Genomic DNA, 23,543 nt, shown 5'->3' on the forward strand with positions numbered 1-23,543 from the left:
TGTTCCTTTGTCCAGTGGAAATACAGGAACGATAATAAATTGCACACAATTAACCAACCTGTAAATGAATTGACAAATCTAATGTAGTTGCTTTTCCTGTATGAAATTTTTATAAGCCTATGCACTCCCTGCTAGGGAAGATTGAACATTTATGATATCCACTTCATGGGAATTTCTAGGGAAAATTCATACAACACTTTTGAAGATGTATAGGTTTCATCTTGTCTATGAGCTATTTCCCCATCCCTCCCATGTTTGCAGCATCTGACTGCAGGTACATGAGCGGACTCTTTTCTGGCTTCCTGTGCATCCAGTTTCATACGCAAGAGCCAAACTGAGACCATGGGAATGTATTGTCTGAGCTTCAGACAGAGATACTAGCAATGGCTCTCTTATAGTTTAGAGAAAATGAGGAATACCGACTTTTGAAATTTATTTATTTTATTTACAGCATTTATATACCACTCCATCTCTAAACAGATTCCAGAGCAGTGAACAATAAAAGATAACATGATAAAAATATAAAAGAAATAAAACACCATATTAAAAATGGTTATGTTTAGAAACATAGGACAGATAAAAACTGTGGCTGGTCAGTCAAGGAAGGCTTCCTGGAATAAAGCTGTTTTCAGGAGGCACTAGAAACATCACAATGTTGGCGCCTTCCTGACCTCCAGTGGCAGGGTGTTCCATAGAAAGGGGGCCACCACACTGAAGGCTGTTTTCCAGGTGGACTTCAGTTAGGCCATAGGTCCATGAAGAACTACCAGGAGCATGTCTTCTGATGACCTCAGTGACCAGGCAGGTTGACAGGGGAGAATGCACTGTCCCAGGTATCCTGTTCCCAAGTAATTTAGTGCTGTATATACTAGTACCAAAACCTTAAACCTAGCCCACGTTTCTGGCTGCCTAGTTTGTATTTCATCACTCTCTCTGTTCTCTTGCTCTGCCAGTAAGGCAGAGTGCAGAACATGATTTCTTCTGTTCTAACACCATTTCTGACTGGCTTCAGCAGATCCCACAATATCTGGACATTATATACACAGGTACAGGAAAGTAGGTTTCTATAAATATCCTTAAGCATGATCTACATCTTAGCCCCGTCTTTTTCCCCTCACAGCATCGGGATTGCAGCCTAGGCTCTACCTGAATTTCCAGGCTACAGTAAAGCGTATCTCTCCCTGTGACATGCTCGGCCCTTGGCCCCAGTGCTAGAAAAAGACAGGCAAACTGGAACAAGGGCTTTCTCCTTCTTCTTTTGCAGACAGTATAGGAGAGACGTAGACAAGCAGGTTGTGTGTACGTGTGTTTTTAATAAAAGAGAAAGGCTATGTACGCATATGAAGTGTGCGTGTGTGGTAAACTGGGAAGACTTATGGAAAAATAGGCTTGCACATCTACTGAACTTCTCAGAACTTTTTACAAAACCTTATCAGGGCTGACCCTACCATTAGGCAATCTGCTTCAGATGAAGTTGGGATACCTTGAAAGGACAGCAAATTCTCAAGCATTTGCAGTGCAACCCCGTGCATGTTTATTCAGAGTTAAGTCCCACTGCATTCAGTAAGGCTTGCTCCTAGGTAAATGTGCATAGGATTGCAGTGATGCAGTCCAATTCTATGCATGTGTACTTAAACAGGGAGAGAAAGAGACTTTTTAATGTTTTATTTATTTATTTGATTTATTAGCTGCCCATCTGGCCGGCTAGGCGGCATACAATACTAATAACAACACGAAATACAACAAATTTAAGTAATCAACTGAACAAAACAACACTGCTCTAAAGAAAAACCTAACCCACCCCAAATGCCCGCCTGAACAGTCAGGTTTTCAAAGCCTGGTGGAAGCTCATCAAAGAGAGGTCACGGCGGAGGTCACTAGGGAGGGAATTCCACAGAGCAGGGGTCACCACAGAAAAGGCCCTCTCCCTAGTCCTCACCAGCCTAGCTGTCCTGGCTGATGGGACAGACAGAAGGCCTTCCGAGGCCGATCTGGTTGAGTGGAGTCCCTGGTGTTGGAGGTGCTCCTTAAGATAGATTGGGCCGGAACCATATGTTTTGTTATACTATTGGATTTTATAGTTTTAAGTGTTGTTTTGTGAATAGCCCAGAAAACTTTGGCTCTTGGGTAGTATAGGAATGTAATAAAATAAACAAACAAATAAATATTAAAAACATATTCAGTGGGGCTTATTCCTAGTAAGTATGCATAGGATTGCAGCCTTTGGCCATTTAGTTCAAGGGTGCATAACTTCATGCCTGGGGGCCAAGTCCAGCCCTCCAGGGCTCCCCAGAAGACCGTGCCCCTGGCCCTGGCCCCAACCCTTTGCCCCAATGACCATTTGTTTGGTGGCTCCCCAGCTATTGTGGAGTTTTTCTTCCCATTCTGATAGGTTGAAATGCCTTAGTTACTGGCAGTAAAAGCTTCAAGCTAAAATATGCTGCTATAATTGGTATTTTGGCCCTGCCCCTTTTGCCTTTGGCCCCACCCACCACTGGAATGTGGCCCCTGAGAGCTTCTCTGAAATGGAATTCGGCCCTCTGGCTGAAAGAGGTTCTGCACCCCTGATTTAGATTTTTTTGCCTCAGGCACCAAGAGCTATCTCTGCTCCTAAACAAGTGCTTATGATCCAAGGGACCTCAAGATAAACTGGGGGTGGGATTGCTTGCCTGCTCTTTGCACACAGTTATTGTGCAGCTATAGCACAGCATCCAGGTATCTTTGCTCTAGGTAGCATTTCTATTTCTGGGAAATCATTTTTCCCCAGCACTTAATACAGCATGATTTTTAATTGAAATAATTCTTATGGGGGTGGGGGAGGTAGCACAATAGGGATTATAATGTGTATTGTGGTTGCACAAGACTTATGAATATTGAGCTGAACAGTGCCTGTTACACCTCTAGTAGAAAGACCAACTCCCCTCGCTTTATATGACTACACCATTTTGTGAACTTTTTTAAAAATGTACTTTTTAAAAGAGATTTGCAGCAAACTACATGAATGTTTAGTCAGAAGGAAGTCTCACTGAGTTCAGTGTTACATCCCAAGTGTGCAATAGGACTGCAATCTTAAGGGAGCAATCCTGTGGCCATTAGGCATTGTCTAGAGGGCCACAGGATTTTTTGGTTCCCAGAAACCATGTTCCCCAACCCCTCCCCTGCCCCCTTTTAGCTGGCACAGTTCTGTCCATGCTGGCTATGTCTCCGCACTCGGAAATGGAGTGCTGAGATGGAGAAAAGGGGGGGGGCGGTGGCAGGGAGGAGAGATGACCGTGGAAGCTGCATTGTGCAGCTTTCTATGTGCCATCCCCCCCCCAAAGCCCCCTGGGTCAACAGGTGAAATTGCCTGCCTAGCCAAAAATTCAGGGTGGCGAGAGCAGGGAGGCGAGGATCGGAGGCTGATGACTATCTCCGTAAGATTGCGCCCTAAGAGGCTGAGCACACACTAGTTCAGCAACAGCCATATAGCCCTTTATTTCCTTCAAAAAAGTTTCTATACACCAGAAAGGTTACCACATATATTCACAATATCCAACCACATTGTGAACTTTTAACCTTTTAAAAATGTAGTTCGCATAATTTTTAATCCCAGTTAAAGAAAAACAAATGGTGATCAGGTCTATGGCCATCCCCTGTACTGATGGCCTAACAGCAAAGTTACCCCCCAGCTCCTATCCATTACATCAGAGGTGCAAAAGTGTGGTTTGCCAAGCCTGCCAGACACCCACCTTTGCATCTGCTGCTGCCAAAAAAAAATCACAGCAGCACTGCCACGAGTTTCCTTTGCTTGTCCTAGAAGAAAAACACATTCCTTATATCTGATCTCTGCTAAGGGTTTCCCACCATGGCACTAGCAAGAGAAACCTCCCTTACCTTCCAACTCCAGGTGTGCTTGTGTGTGTGCATGCGCGCGTACACACATATGCCCCCCTGGAACCACCTGATGGGGGCCAAAAAGGTTGTGCACTCCTGTACTGCATGGACACAGAACATATTTTTGGACTCAAGCTGAACATCTGTGTTTGAAAAAACCTTTAAAGCCTTATATGGTCTAGGTCCAAGGTACCTTAGGGAGCACCTTCTCCCCTCCGTCCCAGTCCACCACCTAAGGTCCTCTGAGGGCTCTCTGCTGTGGCTGCCTAATGTGAGACTGGCAGCCACAAGCAAGAGGACCTTTTCCTTTGCCGCCCTTCAGTTGTGGAATGACCTGCCTGTTGAAATGCACCTACTGACCTCTGTGAAGGTTTTTAAGCAAGAAGTAAAGACTGTATTATTCCAGCAGGCCTTCCCTTTTTAGAACTTTTGTTCCTTTGGCTGACTCTTGTATACTGTTTTTAAGCTCTGTTGTTTTTATTGTTGGACTTTTTGTTAAATTGTTTTTAGTTCAAAGTTGTTTTTAGTTATATGTTGGTTGGGTATATTGACGGTGTGCTTTTATGTAAATGGCTTTTAAATAGTGGTTAAGATGCTGAACTGCAGAGCGGAAGGTCGGCAGGACAGCAGTTCGAGACCCGAGTGCCGCATGACGGTGTGAGCTCCTGTCTTCAGCCCCAGCTCCTGCCAACCTAGCAGTTCGAAAGCAAGAAATTGCAAGTAGATAAATAGGTACCGCTTCGGCGGGAAAGGTAACAGTGCTCCGTGCACCTCGGTGTTCAGTCATGCCAGCCACATGACCATGGAAGCGTCTTCGGACAGCGCTGGCTCTTGGGCTTAGAAATGGAGATGAGCACCACACCCTAGAGTCAGACACGACTGGTTGGGGACACCTTTACCTTTTTTACCTTTTTATATTGTATTTTAATGTTTTAACTTTTGTAAACCACCCAGAGAGCTTTGGCTATGGGGCGGTATAGAAATGTGATAAATTTTTAAAAAAATTGAAAAAAAAAGTTAGCAGGCTTTAACAAAATTGCTGCTCCTTGATTTTTTTTACTGTAGTTGGAAGTGTTTTAATGTTATGTTTTTAATATTGTATTTTAATATTGTGAACCGCTAAGAGATTTTATGATATTCACTGGTATATAAATGCCACAAATACATAAGCCAAGAACATATAATTCTAAAGACTTAAATTAAATGTTTAAAATTTGTAGGGCAGCTTTTGGAGCTTAATAGACTTAAGGGCATACACCAACCAAAAAGTACTGCAGAAAATTTCCTATCATTATCCTCATTTTATGTTGATAAACATGTTGATACATTTGTTCAAAAGAGTACTTAACATTGGTAATATTCTGTTGGAACACATATACCTGGGAGTAAGTCCCATTGAATTCAATGGGACTTACTTCAGGGTAGACATGCTTAGGATTCTGTTGTACTTCTTTACCTAGGACTGTGATCACACTCACATTGAACTCTGCATGTAAATGTGAGCTGGAGCAGGCTGCTGGATCCATGGCTGGACTTATTTCAAGTAGTACAAGAAACAAAATTACCGAATGCTAGAAGACAAACCAGTGAATTTACCCAGAAGCTGATGGTACTCACAGATTGTATTAACAAAAGAGTTGCTTCAAGTGAGTAAATCGCTTTCCTGCCTCTCCGACTTCTAAAGAATTCTGTGTATGTGCCATATTTTTCCATTTAATTTTTTTTATGCCTTGAGTATATCTTTCCCACTGTGGCAGATGCACAAAAGCAATCATGAGAGCTGCAGTATGTTTTCCTTGAATTATTAATTGTAAAAACTATTCTTCAGAATTGTATGTTAGCAAAACTGATTGTCACAGTGTGGAAATTAGGATGGTAATTTCCCCCTAAATAATACACAAAATTATGTTTTCATATGCTTTCCCAGAACCCTTTCATACCCATAATGTTCTCAATATGGGGCTTCTTACAGTATATTATAAATTAGCATCAATTACTATAGCTCACAGCATTGTCAGTCTAGAGAGAGAGACAACAGAAGTCACATAACATTGTACCTCCAGATGCTAGGGGACACCTTGTGCACTTCATGAATTTTCAATTGAAAAGCACAGTTGCCAGTTAGAATAATTTATATCAATTCTATGCAGGTGTACCTTGTTCATTCCCATTTAACCAATCACTTCTGTTTAACCAACCTATAATTGCTGGTTTCTTATTGCTGAAGCAAATCCTATTTTATTGTTTTGTTGTCGTTATTGATTTATTTAAGGCACAATCCTATGCATGTTTAAGCAGAAAAAATGTCCTACAACTCCCAGCATGCCCCAGCCAGCATGGCCGGCTGGGGAATGCTGAGAGCTGTAGGGCATTTTTTTTCTGTCTACACATGCATAGGATTGCAGCCTTAGAAGATTTATATCCTGCCATCTGATTAAATGATCCTCAAAACAGCTTAGAATAGATTGCAATCACACAAACCTCAAACCTCCAGCATCCCTTAGCCCCTTGGCCAATGAATGGAGCCCTTCAGCTCTGTAGTCCTGGGACAACTGGCAGTTGGAGCCAAGTGTTGTTTTTTGTGGCAAGGAGTGGGAGGAGCAAACTCTCTGCAGCTGCTCCTTTTCTGGCCAGTGGGCTGGTCACCCCCTTGCCATGATGTTCTTTCTGGGAGGCAGGGGGGTGCTGGCTCTTCATGTTCCTTGTGTTCCTGGCCAGAGTGTGCTCTTTAGCTCCCAGACTCTAGGTTTTCCCCACACTGTGCAATCTTATATACAGTATATACATGATTACGTACTTGCTGATGCATTGAAGGAGGGAGCAGAGAGAGGAAGTAAATAGTATATAGGTTATTGGCACATTCCTGTTCAGACCACTCCAACACACACTGAATTGGATCCAGACTAAAGCTGCAACCCTAAATCCACTTTCCTGGGAGGAAGTCCCATTGAACTTAGTGAGGCTTCTGAGTATGGATGTAAAGGATTGCGCTGTAGGTTAATTGAACTTTGGTCCCATTTAAATGGATGGGGCCAGTTAATAATGATTTGTGTCCCATTGATGTCAAGTTGTTAAACTCAACGAGCTTAATCTGGATCTAGCCCATTATTTTTCATCTATATATCATCAAAGTACAAAGAGAACGCATATCTCTTAGATTTGCAGACATCCAGATGTATCTGTTTCACAATCATCTTTTAAAGTAAGTGTAACATTCCTGACTGAGTTGGGGCAACAGCCGTTTTTTTGACAGTCTAATGCTGCTTTCCCCAACCTGGTGTTCTCCAAATGTGTTGGACTGCAATTCCCATAATTCCCAGCCAGCATGGCCAATGGTCTCCAACCTTTTGGGACCAGTGGGCACATTTGGCAATCTGAGAAACTGTCCTGGACACCTCCAAACAATGGCTGCCATGGGAGGCATGGCTAGTCACAATGGACAAGCAACCTCCCCAAAAGCCTGAGTACAAGGTGAGCCCCCACACACTAAACAACTCCTTTGACCCCCAGTTTTCAGCACCAACAGAAACCTATTTCACAGAAGACAAAATCTTTTTTCTCTCCTCCCCATCTGCCAGCCAACTCATTCCCCCCCCCATCACCTCTTTTTCTCTTTCACCCTGGCTTACCACCCACATGCATGCATTCTGTCTTTCAGCCGTACTGCTACACCTCTAGCCATCCATCTATTCACATACACACGCTTCACTGCAAGCATGTATGAACAGGATCCTTCCAAAATACCTCTCAATCATCCCTAAAACTATTCTATGTCCCTTTCTTCCTCACATACATAAACCCCCCATCTCTTCAGACATACAAGCAGACAACCCTCCCCAGCACACACGTTGCTCCCAGGTAGTTCCCCCAGCCACCTGCTGCCTTCCTGCTGCCCTCCCCGCTGGCTTTCTTGATCATCCTGTTGGCTTTCCGTTGCCCTTCCAAGCCTGTCCCCTGCACTGCTCTTCCTAGTCTGCTGCTGACTACCCCCATAGCTTTCCAGACAGCAGCAACAGGGTCCCCTTTCCTCCCTTTTTTCTCGATGAATGCGTGTGCCACAGAGGAAAGCATTGGCCTGCAGCCACCTACCATCTTCATTTCCTAAAAATGTCTCTTAAGCCCCATGTGCAGCAGCTGGAGGCCTTCACTTCCCTTTGAAGCAATCCCAGCTGCTGGTAAGAACATGTGTTAATTAAAAAAAAAACTAAAATGTGGGAGGGATAGAGTGCTAAGAATGGTGTCCGGGGGCACATGAGTACCCCATTGTCTCTCCCAACCAGTGTCAGACTTGGGCTGGGGTCTGGATTCAAATACCCTTGCAGCCATGGAACTCATTGGATTAGCTTGGGCCCATCACTCTCAGCTTAACATAGTTTGTGATGATAAAGGGCTAGGGGGGAAGAATGTACACCACCATGAGCCCCTTGGGATAAGTGAGAGATACAAATATGATTGATAGAACTGTAAGAAAAAAAAAGGAAAAGGAACAGAAACCCTTGATAGGTTTTCAGTCTTAAGGGAGGTTCGACAAGATAGTGCCATATTATTTTTTATTTATGTATGCATTCTTACGAGTAGGAGAGTCCCTTTCAAAAAATAAAGTCAGGCCATTGGAAGATTTTGTCACTGTGCCTGTGCCACTTGTTCCCATTAGTGCCGACTGCTGAACATGCCATGAATTTTTTATTCTAAAATATTTATATTTGCAAACTAACATGTCACAGGGTAGAATCAAAATTTAGCATCACTGCGACTGTCTCTTGTTTCGTTATTATCTCTCTGGAAGACATCTCTGGTGCCAATACCTTTGCAAATGGGCTGTGTTGCTTGGTAGTTCATTTTTATATCAGGATGCTGAGGATCATATTTCAAGTGTTACTTTTTTAATATTCCACCCAATATCCAATGCAAATCATAAATGTCAAAAGTGAAAAAGCCAGGCAAAACAAAATAAACCAATAAATGGAATAAACTCAAGACATCTTTCCCTGTTGATCTAATCCCTTATATGCAGTAAAACAGCATCATAAGAAAAGCTACATCATATCATGCAACAAAGCTGCTTTCACAAGCTAAGGTATGATACCTCATTATCCATTATGTCAGTGCATATGGGCACAATTCAGAAAATGTCAGGAATGCAAAGTTTCATTGAAGTAGTTTTGAGTAAAGACTAATTGCCAATGGCTGCCATTCTAAGCATTTTCCCCTAGAAACACGAGACAATTGGCTACTAATCCACTGTATCTACTTTCAGTTTTGTTACAGAATTGAGATCTAACCACTAAACAAGCAGAGTTTCTTTCTTGCTTTTCTGCTGCATAACCTCTAGGTGGCACTGTGGTATAGCAGAATACCACAAATACACAAGAAGAAATTGCACTTCCGTTTGCTTTCATAATCAAATGCTGCATTTTCCCTGTTCAGAAAAAACTCGCTGAAAGGGCTGGTTAGACAAAGAAACAAAACTGGAGGGTCATGATGTCATCTAAAGAACCCACAAACAACTCTTGAGTAGGGAATGACAAGTGCATGATAAATGCCTTGTGTAGAAAAACCCATAAGCTTGATTGAAACCTTTCTAACTTTCTCTGGATTGACCTTTCCCAACCTGGAGCCTTCCAGATGTCTTAGCATGCTGGCTGGGAATCCTGGGAGTTGCAGGCCAACACATCTGGGGGGCTCCCCAGATTGAGGAAGGCTGCTCTGGATTGTACCCACTTTGTGTAATTTTTGAAACAGATCAGTCTTAAATAAAAATCTTTGTTTTCTTGTGCGTGTTTTAAATTATAGTGTTCTGCTTGGTCCCTAGATATTGTCATGGGACAGAAATAAAAACAAAACAATGCTAATATGATTGTATGTCATAATTTAACCAATGAGTCTCTGTGTCTGAATTGGTACTTCAGATGCTGTAATACTATAAATAATAAATAAGGGCAGATAAACCTAAAAAATATACTTGCATAAGTTTCTGTGAGAACTGGAAAAAAATAATTGAAACTCCCAATGGGAGTTTATTCGCTCAGATTCATTGAAACACCTCAATTAGGGAGCAATCCTATGGCTGCTAGTCAGCGGCTAGATGGCCATAGGATAGGTTGGTTCCCAGGAACTGACCTCCACCCTCTCCTGCACTGCCTCATAGGCAGTGCGGAATGGCCCCATGCTCTGTGTTCGGAAGAGGATCTTGGAGTGGCAAAAATGGGGCGTTCCTGGGGGCGTGTCGGGGTGGGGAAGTCGGAAATGCTGGTACGACACATCCTACATGATGTCCAGCTGCCGCTTCCCGTGCTCCAAGGTCCCATGGCTAGACAGCCGAAATCGGCTGTAAATGCAGGGCAGCTGAAGTGCAGACGGGACGATCCCCTCTGCATTTCTCCTGCCCTGTATTGGATAGGCGGTCCGAGTTCGGAGGCGATTGCCTATCCCGATAGGATTGCACCCTTAACAGCACAATCCTATGCATGTTTAGACAGGAAAAAATCTGACAGCATTGCTGGCTGGGGAATGCTGGGAGTTGTAGGACTTTTTCCTGTCTAGCCACAAAACAACTTGGTTGGTTTACTGGTGATAATAAATATGCGTGGAGCTAAATCTAGTGATAAAATTGTTTATTGGTATAGTTAAAAAATATACAACAAAATACTACATGAAAGTATCGTATTGTTATGATGTAGATTTTTAAACTATATAAACTTATTTCATGCTGTAAAACGTTTTACCTGATTTCTGCACATCAAGCTGCTGTGGAAGACACAAGAGCAAGCCAGGTCCCTCCCCGCCACACACACCCAGTGTAGGTGGCGACACTGTCTGCCATTCAGGGGAGCATGTTATCAATTATTTCTGGTGCAATTCTATGTATGCTTAGACAGAAAAAAGTCCTAGAAGTCCCAGCATTTTCCAGCCAGCCATGATGGCTGGAAAATGATGGGAGGTGTAGGATTTTTTTTTCTGTTCAAACATGCATAGAATTGCACCTTTAGTTTTATTATATTTTTACCATTATGGAGGGCATCTTATGGATTTTCTGCCACTGACACCAAAATATCTCAGTCCATCTCAGCTGAAGTTGGCATCAACTACGAGACCTGGGAGCACATGATGCTGTAATAGCATAGGCTGCTGAAACTCAGTGGATATCGGCCTGATCCGATCCTGAACAGGAAATCTTGGGAAGCTGCCCTAATAGCAAGTGAGATTTAAGTATTTTAAGGGCACAATCCTATGCATACTTAGATAGCAAAAAGTCCTACAACTCCCAGCATACCTCCCAACTCCAATGCTGGGAGTTGTAGGATTTTTTTGCTGTCTAAACATGCATAGGATTGCGCCCAAAGTCACTTTTTGTGGCGATTTTATTTATTTTTTATTTGATTTATACTCCATTGTTCAAAAAATAATGGCATCCAAGGCAGCTTACAAAACAATTTAAAATAGATTTTTAAAAACACACACATTAAAATTCAATAAAAATAACAATTGCAGAATAAAAATGATTTTGACTCTTTAACAACTCCCCATAACTGCATTTCCAGGACAGGGAAAAAAAACCCTTGACCTGCTAATTTTCTACCTGCCAGCAAGTTATTTGGCAACCCTAGGCGCGTGAGAAGCGGAAGTTCAGCAGCTTTGTCCCGATGTAATAATGAAGAAAACTTCATTTGCTGAGAGCAGTGAAAATTGTGGGAGCCCTGCCAAAACTAAACTTGGCAATTCTAGCTCTGACGTATTTGCAAGGGTTTTTTTTTAAAGTCAATTATATTTAAGAAAGGACCTCGGCCTTTAAAGACAAGCACGAGCTCTCAGTCCACCGAAGTAAGTCGCAAAGATCCCATTTATTGAAACGGAGTACAGCTTTCATCACAAAGCTAGCGGAGATAAAGCCTTTGATTGTGTGGATCACAACAAACTGTGGCAAATTCTTACAGAGATGGGAGTACCAGACCACCTTACCTGATTCCTGAGAAACCTGTTCGAGGGTCAAGAAGCAACAGTAAGAACCAGACATGGAACAACCGATTGGTTCAAAACTGGGAAAGGAGTCCGACAAGGCTGCATATTGTCACCCTGCTTATTTAACTTATATGCAGAGTACATCATGAGAAACGCCGGGTTGGAAGAATCAGAGGTCGGAATTAAGATTGCCGGGAGAATGATCAACAACCTCCGATATGCAGACGATACCACCCTAATGGCAGAAAGCGAAGAGGATCTCAAGAGCCTCTTGTTGAGGGTTAATGTGGAGAGTGCAAAAGCTGGTTTGAAACTCAACATTAAAAAAACTAAGATCATGGCGTCTGGCCCCATCACTTCCTGGCATATGGAAGGGGAAGAAATGGAAGCAGTGACAGATTTTACTTTCTTGGGCTCCAAGATCACCGCAGACGGTGACTGTAGCCATGAAATTAAAAGACGCTTGCTCCTTGGGAGGAAAGCTATGGCCAACCTAGACAGCATAGTAAGAAGCAGAGACATCACCTTGCTGACAAAGGTCCGTCTAATCAAAGCTATGGTTTTCCCAGTAGTAACGTATGGCTGTGAGAGCTGGACTGTAAGGAAGGCTGAGCACCGAAGAATTGATGCTTTCGAACTGTGGTGCTGGAGAAGACTCTTACGAGTCCCCTGGACTGCAAGGAGGTCAAATCAGTCCATCCTAAAGGAAATCAACCCTGAGTGCTCATTGGAAGGACAGATACTGAAGCTGAAGCTCCAATATTTTGGCCACCTAATGCGAAGAGAAAACTCTCTGGAAAAGACCCTGATGCTGGGAAAGACTGAGGGCAAAAGGAGAAGGGGACGGCAGAGGATGAGATGGCTAGATAGCATCACGGATGCAATGAATATGGACTTGAGCACGCTCCGGGAGACAGCGCAGGACAGGAAGGCCTGGCGTGCTACGGTCCATGGGGTCACGAAGAGTCGGACGCGACTGAACAACAACAACAGTTTTCATGTAGAATTACCCTGCCACCCTTGGGCGCGAAACTCCGGGTTTCAGTTCTGCTCCTCGTGATCCAGCTGGGGCCGTCAAGATGACCCTCCGCAGGGCCGGAGTGGGCTGAACCAACGGCGGCAGTAGCGAGGGGTAGAAACAGATCAACGTCGGACCTCTCTCTCGGTCGCCCCCTCCTCTCGGGTAGCAATATTCGCCGTCGCTCTCCGGGCTCGAAGAAGGTCGGGCGGGAACGTACCATTATCAGAGAGAGGGGGGGTCACGCCGTACTTTTAACGCGCTCGGGGGTGCGCTTCGGCCATGAAAGGCAAAGACGCGTTTGGTTTTAAAAAGGGCCACCGAAGATGAGTAAAAAGAAAAAACCTGCTTCGTTTGGTGAGGAGAACGGTACGCTCTTCCGTCCCCCCTTTTTGGATGGGATGGGAATGGTTCGGCCCAACGGGTAACCGCTTCCTCCTCGAGGCCGCTCTTCTTCCCAGTGTGTCGCCGTTGCCGCCGCCGCCGCCTCGGAGGCGGGGGAGGGAGTCGCGGGCGCGCTGAGTCTTGCTCAGGCGGGGCTCAAGATGTCGGTGGCGTTCGCAGCGCCCAGACAGCGGGGGAAGGGCGAGATAACGCCGGCTGCCATCCAGAAGGTGGGCTGTGGGGCCTAGCCTGGGGAGGCTGCGAAGCCCGGAAGAGGACTGGGCGTCGCGTTTCGTTTTGTTTCCCCCCCACCCGCCCCATTATCGAAGGGCGCGGGGTTGGGACAGTCGCTCATGCAGCTTGTGTTTATGAGGACTCTGACCTCCCTGTCCCCGCGCCCCGCGCGTGGATCGGGGTGGAGGCTGTTGGGGACTGGGATGATGGTGGTGATGATAAAAGTAACGCATCTTGTTTTAACCTAGTGCTTCTTTTTTCTCTCCCCCCCCCCCGCCTATTTAAATGCTTTAGACTACTGCTGTATGCACACGTACCTGGCGTCAATAAGCCCTATTGGAAACAGTAGAATTTACCTCTGAGTAGATATGCATAGAACTGAGCTGTAAGTTAGAGTGTTTCATGTAAGGGCTGGGTTTGCACATAACGCTAACCCGTGGCATGGGTAGTTGAATTCCGGGTTTGAATCCAGCTGTGCTAACAAAACATAGTTTGCTAACCACGAACAACCCAGAAAGAGAAACGGTGGTTTGTTGTTGGGTTGTGAACTCTGGTTGTTGTGATGTGTGAACCTGGAAACGTGGGTTCATGGGTGGTTTTGCCAGGCTACAGAGGCAGTGAACAAGAGTGGTAAAAACAACAACACCCAGCCGCTCTGTGTGCCAGTGCTACACCTCCACAAAGTCAATTCGGCAAAGAAGGAGGGAAACAACGGAGGGACTGAGAAAACAAACCACAGCTTGTTCAAATTTCTGCCAGACAATACCTGGGTAGGGCAACAAACCATTGGTTAAATAAACTATGGGTTAGCATTATCTCTGTAGCCCTTGCAGCAGCCCTGTAAGGTAGACTGTTGTTGTGACTCTTCATTCGAAGGGACTGTGAGAGATGGTGTGGCCTCAGTATCCAGGGACCTCATGGCTTGTTGAGCGGCACCCACTTGCCACAGTAGTAGTCGTAGTAGTAGTAGTACTATGGTTTGCATGGGTCTTACTAAAAAAAGGAACATTCAGATAGAACAGCCCATGTAGCTCAAGCATCCAGTTAGAAGAAGGGGGGAAGCAGTAGGCAATCAGAACAAACCATTGGATTTAATAAGACATAGAAAGGAAGAAAAGGCTTCACATAGAGCAAAAAGAGAACCGGGGTACATGAGAAAGATTAAGTGCAATAGTGGAGGAACCCAGGTAATACATCCGGTCACTGCTCAGAAAGGTAGGGAAAATCTTGCTGTATACGTTTGAAAGTGTCAGGATTCTCATGACAGTTATTAATTATTTTTCCTCCTGAGTACAAAGACCCAGGATTTCGCTAACTCTGGGACCTACTGACTGTGGGTGGTGGGGATGGGGATATGCCGGGATGGAAGAGAAGTTTGTTCAGTTTGCATTTTAATACAAGCCTATCTAATTCACCCTGAACCATCATGCAAACCAAAATACAGTTTTAACTCAGAATTCATGCTTCTCCAAATTCTGTGATGCAATTCTCCAGTCTAAAATGCATATATTCGGGGAAAGTTTGCACAAAATGAGTATGTTAGGGGAAATAGTGGTATATGAGTATATTACGGGAATATAAACTGCATTATATTAAGGAAAATTACCAATAAAGATGTATATTAGGAGAAATGTGCACAAAAATGTGTACGTTAGGGGAAATGCGCACAAAAATGTGTACAGACTTTTGTCTAGACTTCTAAAAAAATTCACAAACTAAGGCAAAAATGGGACAGAATAGAGTTAAGACTGGAAAAATGAGAAGCAGAAAACTGAAATTGACAGATTCATCCATCCTTATGAACATGGGACTTCCAGTAATGCATGGCAAGTCTTTTAAGTTCTGAAGGACCTAATATTTAAGAAATGCTATAAGAGCAGACATATATCTTGAGATTAAAGTATTAAAATAAGGTTCAGTGATAAAGACACAGTAAGATGAATACTAGCTCCCACATTCTGCTTTCGTGTTTGAGGTTGAGGAGCCGTTAGATCAAAGGGGAACACTACTTTCACCAGGGGATATATGCTTCAGTTTATGTATGTTATTGTAAGTTAAATAGCCTTGGAAAGCAAGGGATCGCTGTAGATTACAATTGCCATGCTTCATGTAAAAGGATGGAGGAGGAGAGTGGACAGAAAGCAATACACTATGATCACTCTTAACATTTTGGTTAGGGTTAAAAATACGTAGTTAAAATCAAAGGAGTTAAATTATTTTGCATATGAGCCATTAGACTGTGTTTGATGTTGTGGGTAGGAAGTTAATTAGAGGATTTTGCACTGTTAAGACTCCACCTGTTTAGTGCAAAATTGCTGTTGGAAAGCTTGTAAACACTTGCAGGTCTGGAAAGACCACTATAGAAAATGTAAAAATGCTACGGCTTCTGGTATTGTGGTGCTCATGACAGTGGAAGTTGGCCTTAACTAAGAACTTAAAATAATTTCCAGAGGAGTAGCCATGCTAATTTGTTGCAGCAAAAGCAGATCTTGTGGAACCTTAAAAGACTAACAAATGTAAAGCTTATGTCAGAATAAATGTATTCGCCTTTAAAGTGCCACAAGACGTCCTAAGAACTTAAGAGTTATCACTGTTGCACATTGCAGACATCAAGCCTGCAATTTTCACACCAGATTCATTGAGGTTCCGGGACTATTTTGAAATCTAGAAGCTACGCTTTCTTGTTTACCATGGTGGCTAACGGACTGAAATCAGGAAGTCTTGGACAAGCCATAGTCTCGACTTAGGCTGCCCCCTGCTCTATTTATAGTATGACAATAATATTGATCTATCTTACAGTCATTTTTAAGGATTACAATAAGATAGTTTATGAGTAGTGCTTTAGATTAGGAATGTGCAACCTTTTGGGGGTCAAGGGCTGCATTCCTTTGGGGGGAAATGGGCAGGGTCAAATCCAAAAGTGGGCAGGGTCAAAGTCAGAAGTAGGGGAGGACACATTGTCTCTTCCCTGAATGCATCTATCATTTAATCATTTGCTCTTTCATTCATCTATTCATTCGTTCTTTCATTCTCTGTCTCTCACACACACTCTCGCTCACTCTCCAGGATATGGAGCAATACACCCTCAAACATCCCCTTTCCTCTCTCCCTCCCATTCTCTTTTATAGCCATATACACACATACACACTCAGATCGATCCATCTGCCCCCATTCCCACCCTTCCTTTCCATCTGCACTTTCCCTCATACACCGTTTCCATCTCCCTATTCATGCGCATACTCCCATTCAACTTTCTTCCATGCTTCTCTTTCTTCTAGTCTAACAGGATGGAAAAGCAGCAAGAGGCAGCAGCATCTGGCACTGTGTGTGTGGGGGGGGGGGGGGAGGGTGTGCTTGGACAGCCACTGTAAGCTGCACTGAAGGCTTCCAAGGGACGTATTTAGCCTGTGGGTTGCCCACATGTGCTTTATAGTGTTCAAAGTGCTATATAAACGCTGAGCATAAATGCTCTGATTCAACACAGAAGTGCTCCAGAGATCAAAGGTGTCGGGGCATGGCTTCAGAAAGAGGACATTCCCAGGAGGAACAGCCTCATGGACAGATTGGGGAGCCTCATGGGTGAGATTAGGCCTGTGGGCCAGAGGGTCCCCATCGCTGGTGTGTGTGTGTGTAGGGGGCTGAACATAGGACTTGTAACAGAGGAAGTGGTAATGAAGCTGAACCCAAGATTCCCCAGAGGGACTGGCAAAGTTCATGACATGGACTGAAAAGAAAAACTGTGGTGAAATACAGCTCCAGTTTGGATCAGCAATCCTGTTCCTATGATAGGGAGTAACCATAAAAATATAGAGTAGATCTTTTGCTAAAATTTCAAAAATAATAAATGTTTTAAGACCTATAATATATAAAAAGTGAAGTTTTGAAAAAAAAAATTTTTTTAAAGGGAATGATAGAAACTGGGTTTTCAATTTGATCTTGAGTATACATTCTCTCAAAACCCTAGCTGAAACAACCAGGTAGAGAGAATAGAGTTCATTGTATACCAGAATGAATTAATCTTATTTCAAGAATCTGTTTTATTTCAGATGTTGGATGAGAACAATCATCTTATTCAGTGTATAATGGACTACCAGAACAAAGGCAAAACTTCAGAATGCTCTCAGTAAGTTCATTATCTGAATGTATTTTCATGTTCACTCTTGCCATCTTCTAAAGAATGTGCTCTGCCTGTGGAGCAAGTCTTTCAGGTGCACAAACTAGATTGTGTAAGCTAGTGCCTAGGAGGTATATGGAGAAATTTGCACTGCCTTCTAGTTATGCAACGTTACTGTCAACTACCCAGTTGGTGCAAGTAATATTTCCTCCTGGGCAATTAGCTTGCCAGTGAATCTGTTCTGTGAAATGCTGAATAGACAAGTCAAGACAATGGTGTTTTCTCCAACAGTATTACTTACAGCTTTGCAAACTCAGAAGAAAATAGAACAGACTTTAGGTGGCTGCACCTAGGGTGCAAACTGCCCTAAGTGTTCTCTGAAGGGAATTCTGAAAGATGGATGCTACAAATGAAAATATACCCTGTCATGTGCCTTGTACAATGTTAGCTGAGTAAAAGGTGAACAACCAACAGGGCCTCATTCTACCTTCCTTCTACAAAGGAAGATACCTGCGGGGAAAGACCTATAGGATATATGGCAGCAAGGCTGTTAGGTTTAAATCTCAAAAACAGGTCCCTAAAGCTGGTAACCCATGCATGCAAGCCATAATCCAAGTATTCTGCTTTCTTGTATCCTTGTATATCAGCTGTGGACTATGGCATTCTGCACCAGTTGCCATTTTTGAGCTGTTTTCAAGGGCACAATACAATAGCTACAGTGCATTATTGGACAGTGATGACATCAGAATTTGAAACTTTAAATTTTAAACCTTCTGTTTCTTTTAAAAATAAAATAGGTATCAGCAGTTGTTGCATACAAACTTGGTCTATCTAGCCACAATAGCAGACTCCAATCAAAATATGCAATCTATACTGCCACCAGTAAGTACCTTGTAAAAATAATTGTGTATACTTTTTGTTACATGAACGTGCTGTATTTAACATATATAGGTACTAACCATCCTGTGTGGTTTCTTATGCCTTGTATTACACATCTACAGATTTTTCCCCATATGTTTTCCACTATAAGTTATAATGCCAAAATAAAATCTCATGAGTACCACTTGCTTGATTTCAATAGAAAAGTCCATGTAATTTTAATGTGGAATTTTGCAAGGTAAGATTGTCCTTTGGGCATAGTAGCACTGCTTAACCAGTGTTCTTATGAACAGTTGCGTGCTTTATTTTTATTAAAATATTGTTACAGGTCACTTCTTAAAATAAATAAATACTGTGTAATTACCATTAATTTAAACTTTAAACTCTTGAAATGATTTAATTGCATACAGAAGCCATCTTTCACTCACTCAGTGGCTGTTTTGCATCTCTTGCTAGGGTGTTCCATGGGAAAAGTAAAATAAATCCAAAGGTGTAATTTGGCTTACCTAAGAAATTGTGTAATCTCTTGCACCATTGAAAGCATGAGAACAGCTAGAGAACCTACCTAGCACAGCACTGCGTGAACTCATTTGCAACCTCTTGTGCGAGCACTAGCAGCTATTTTTGTTGAACACATGGTTCTTTGGAGACAACTAATTTAATGCAGCTTAATGAATGAGACACTCAAACTTTGTATTTGCTTGATTGAGTATAGTACCTTATCTCAAATTTTTGGAAACTCAGCATTACAAAGTCATGGATAAGGGCTGATTCAGTGTTCAGATAGGCAAGTTGGTAGAAAAAAGAAATGCAATAATAGCCGCTACCATTGCAAAGCAATGATTCTGAAACATTGTACCATACAACCTTTTCCATGTGAAAGAGGATAAGAGAGGGGATTCTATTTGTCACTAGAACAAACAGTTGAATAGAAGGCGGAGAGTTTTTTAGAATATTTTTAATCTGCCCTGTCCATTGTGGCTCGGAACAGATAACATCATAATAAAATAATTAAAAATACACAATTTAAAATGTACTGTTAAATCTACCTTTTCTATAGTAACTAAATAGGTGCTATCTCTAAACAACTATAAAACAGATCTTGAAGTTGCTCGGGCTTTTTCCATGGGAGGAAGAGTTGAAGAGTAACTATTTCTCTGTATGCCTTCTAGTAATGGACTGTATGGTTTAGAGAGGGTACACTGAATTGAACATAGGAATTGCAGTCGGACCTGAGGCTAGGACACTATTCCCTATGTAGGGTCTAGGATCTTTTGTAGCTCACAACCCAGCACTTTGAATTAGGCCTGAAAGATTTGGGGGAGTTAATGTATTTGGTGTAGCACTGGTATAATATGCATTTGGTAAATCACCTCAGTCAGGGAAGCACCCACTGAAGCTCCAGAGGACAATTGAGTGAGGAATGTAAAATCTAGGGGTTTTACCCAAGACCTGAAGATGAGCACTGATGCATTTCTGTGTTTATGTATTTCCTTTATTTTTATAGACTTTTTGAAATAAATAAAATGCCTTATTCAACCCTGTGCCCTGGGAAAACATACAACCTTACTCTGCTAATGTAGCAGAAGATGGTTGTCTTTGAAAGACTATTGTCTTAACACTTTATGTATGTGGTTGTTCAGCAAAGCAGTCTTACCAATGGGGGCAGAGGAATGGCCTTATCCAGAGACCTGATAGGCTCATGCCAGCAGGATGAAAGGGAGGAGCAAGGTTTTTTTCTTTTTTTCGGTTTTTTTCCTTTTGACAATTTCCTTCCTATAAGAATCAATGGGAGGAAAAATTTATATGCCAGTTCTAGGACTGGCAGACATCCCCCCCCCCCCCGCAATCCCCCAGTTTCAATGTGTGTGTGGCTGGGGACTGGGATTACTCCCCACAATTTGTCCACAACATACTTCCCAATCAGCATCCCTTTTGTCTCTACTGACATCTGAAAGGCAAGAGCCTCAAAGGTTAACAAAGGACCTGGGAAGGGGCATCCAAGGTTGGATCTCCCTTTCTTAGGGTGGGCTTCTCTGCCCTTTGAGGAGGAGATCCAATCTATCCTATGGGTCCCTGGGATACCCTCCTAGGGACCATAGGATTACATCCTAATTTAACATTGATGGCAGATGTGAAAGTCATTGCCTGCTTTTTGGTCAGTGATTTTTACATTGCCTTAGCTTTCTGCAGACTGGCTTTCCCTTAATATAAGAAGCATGTATATGCAGCGTGGGTAGGCAAGTATAAGCAAGGTAATTTTATATTTATTCATTGGTTCCTCTTTCTACTGGCACTGAAATGGTAAGACTCTAGCACACATTTAGCTCCAGTGTCTTACTCAGAAACTAAACGCCTCGTTTCTTGCCCTTAATGTCTGCTGCTTGCAGTTCAAAAACCCATCTTCTAGCTTTCAAGATCCATTAAAGGGCACTAGCCTCCATTTGGCAATTGCTTGTTTCTACCCCAGTGTCTGGAGGAAATTACAATGTTTCTTTTTCTTATAGGAATGAATGTAATAATTTTGTTTGTTTGTGAGAGATGTATAATTTTGAAACATCAGTCCTGAAGTTAGCTATTATAGTGGAATACATATGCAGTTACTTTAGTTCAGATTTTATAGTTGAGAGTTTCAATTTCTGCTGAAGAAAATTAACCTTTGGATCCTATACATAAACTTATTTTTATATTGTGAATAAAGGCAAAGGATCAACTTTGATGAAACACTAATGCTCGTGTCATATGCATTTTGGACCAGAGGGACTACTACTTGCACAAATTATTGCTTGCTGTAATTGTTTTGGGAAAATGTGATAGATCTTGTAATTATTACATCTTCCATCTGTAGTGGTGTGTTCTCAGCTGTTTGATAGTGCCAGTATAGATAATGACATAGTAAATTACCTGTTGTTCATGTTAAAGATTACCATTTTAGTTCAGCTGAGAACTTTTTATTCGGTCCACAACATACTTGTTTTATTCTGGCTGTATTGTTATACTGTGGTTTTAATGTTTTATATATTTTATATTGTTTTATTGTGTGCTCTTTGGTTTTAATTTTTGTGAACCGCTCAGAGAGCTTTGGCTATTGGGCAGTATAGAAACGAAATAAAATAAATAAATTTGTGTTCTTGCTTGAATTTGGCATAGTGCTTTACCATTTACGAGGATCTAAGCTCAGAAACCCTGTGGAGTTCAGAGAGCATCTGTATTTGTACATCAGTGTTGCTTATATTTGATTAACGGTGATTTATTTATATGGCCTTACTATATGAGATTTCTCATGTGAGAAAAGGAAATGTTTATGGGACTTAGAGTTGATAATTCAGCTTCTGAAGTTTCTGTGACAAGAAGAAGTTGTTAAAAAATTATCCACCTTAACTCTCCTCGGATAGAATCTAGTGCATCTTATGTATCTTTATTTTGCTTTCCCTGACTAAACTTTTAAGGTTATTCAGTTTTTCTTCTCACAATCTCATTAATAAATATGCCCAAAAATCTATCTTCAGGAATCTACTGCTGAATCTTAATAGACCAGCAGCAATATTCTTCAAGTCAGTAGTGGATGTCAACTTGAAATATCATACTAGAGGGAGGATGCAGTGGTGTCTAGCTACTAGTGCTGTTACGTTGCACTAGTGGAAACCAATGCTTGTGTCAAGAGCACTTGCTAGCATGCTGGTTTCCCTGGGAAACCCATCACACTAGCAAGCACTGTCAATGTTACATAAGCGTTGGTTTTCACTAGTGCAACATAAATAGCGCTAGCAGCTGGACACGATCCTTCCATAGGTGTTGAGTGCAGCACACAATCCTTATTAAAGGGGCATGTTTGTTTATAGTGTCTGTGCATGAGATGTCACAGAAATAACGGGTTGGATCCAGCAGTGCCATTCTGTGAATGGAAAGGCCTTTGATCCAGTGAAGGGCCCTGCTAATGGAAGGGTGTGTATGATTTTTGCTGATAGCTCTCCCCACCCCCCACCCCGGCCCACAGTCCTCCATACCACTTCTCTTGCTATTTTGGACAGTTCCCCAATCCTCCAGAGCAGATTTTTAGGGGGCTGAAAATCACCTTTGTTAATAAGCACCAGAAGTACCCTTTCTATGAGTGAAAATTTGCTCACAAGATCTTTAGATTCAGCCCAGTGATTCCCACAGCACTATATAGAATGGGTGATTTAATATGTAATTTGGTCTCACGTTCAAAATAGAAAATTAAGTTTCAGTCCTTAATATATTTTGTAGCAGATAGCGAAACAGAGGTTGAAACTATAAAGTAAACAGTGTATTAGTGAATTATGGGCAGAAGTCTGTCATTTAATAGTTATTCTTGAAGATAGTGCTCTACTGAAAAATCTTGCAGAATTGGAGACACTAGATATTGTGGAAAGTTAAATATATCAGGAGAAATAAGGAACATGCTTGATAATATAAATGTACCATAAATACATATGCAGTATATTTGTTGGACTAATTGCTTCTGTTTCACTAAATTGTCTTTCAGCCACCCACACAGAATATGTCAATGGGTCCAGGAGGAATGAGCCAGAGCGGCCCTCCCCCACCTCCACGTTCTCACAATATGGGTTCAGATGGTATGGTAGGTGGGGGCCCTCCTGCACCGCACATGCAGAACCAGATGAACGGCCAGATGCCTGGTAAGTTTTTCTCCTAGAAGACATTAACACTAGGGTTGCTCAGCAACTGAAACAACATGTGGGCTCAAGGGATAGAAGATTGTTGATGACAAAACTGCTTTGAATGCCCTCGAGTACAAGCGCTCTTAGAGTTTGTTAGCTACATTGCTACGTGACCTGTATTCTGTGTTTATCAGGCTGCCCTTGGGCTTTGATGTAGCTGACACACAGCATTCCTCTGAACAGAACTAGCTAAATTTAGTCTGTCTGAAACCATATAGTACAGCTGTGTTTAGAAGGCCTACTGAAGAAAGGTATTGGTCTATGGCTGAATAAATTCTCCTTAAAAGAAATTACCTAAAGCCATCACAACTGAGTTAGTGTGATAAGTAAGAGATGAAGTTAGTAGAAAAGTCACTTGGACTGAAAATCAAATTTCTCC

At 42.4% G+C, this 23,543-nt stretch overlaps 1 protein-coding gene across 17 annotated transcripts in view; it reads left to right on the top strand.

Annotated features, from left to right (window-relative positions):
• The window catches only part of SS18 (SS18 subunit of BAF chromatin remodeling complex), a 56,048-nt gene that overhangs the window by 5,037 nt on the left and 27,468 nt on the right, over positions 1-23,543 (top strand). For 5 of the 17 annotated variants that reach the window (XM_084849654.1, XM_084849657.1, XM_084849664.1 and 2 more), the window contains exons 1-4: positions 13,254-13,464; positions 17,515-17,591; positions 18,380-18,464; positions 22,969-23,122. In XM_084849654.1, coding sequence (XP_084705780.1) covers positions 13,396-13,464; positions 17,515-17,591; positions 18,380-18,464; positions 22,969-23,122 — 385 coding nt within the window. In that variant the 5' untranslated portion in view covers positions 13,254-13,395. Of the gene's footprint in view, positions 1-4,457; positions 4,626-5,333; positions 5,520-12,775; positions 13,220-13,253; positions 13,465-17,514; positions 17,592-18,379; positions 18,465-22,968; positions 23,123-23,543 lie in introns of those variants that run through there. The other 12 variants (XM_084849658.1, XM_084849659.1, XM_084849665.1 and 9 more) reach the window with 6 other exon arrangements.

Source organism: Heloderma suspectum, chromosome 4 (assembly GCF_057233095.1).
Source record: "Heloderma suspectum isolate Gila_16-S chromosome 4, 16-S_ref, whole genome shotgun sequence".
NCBI classification, from domain to species: domain Eukaryota; kingdom Metazoa; phylum Chordata; class Lepidosauria; order Squamata; family Helodermatidae; genus Heloderma; species Heloderma suspectum.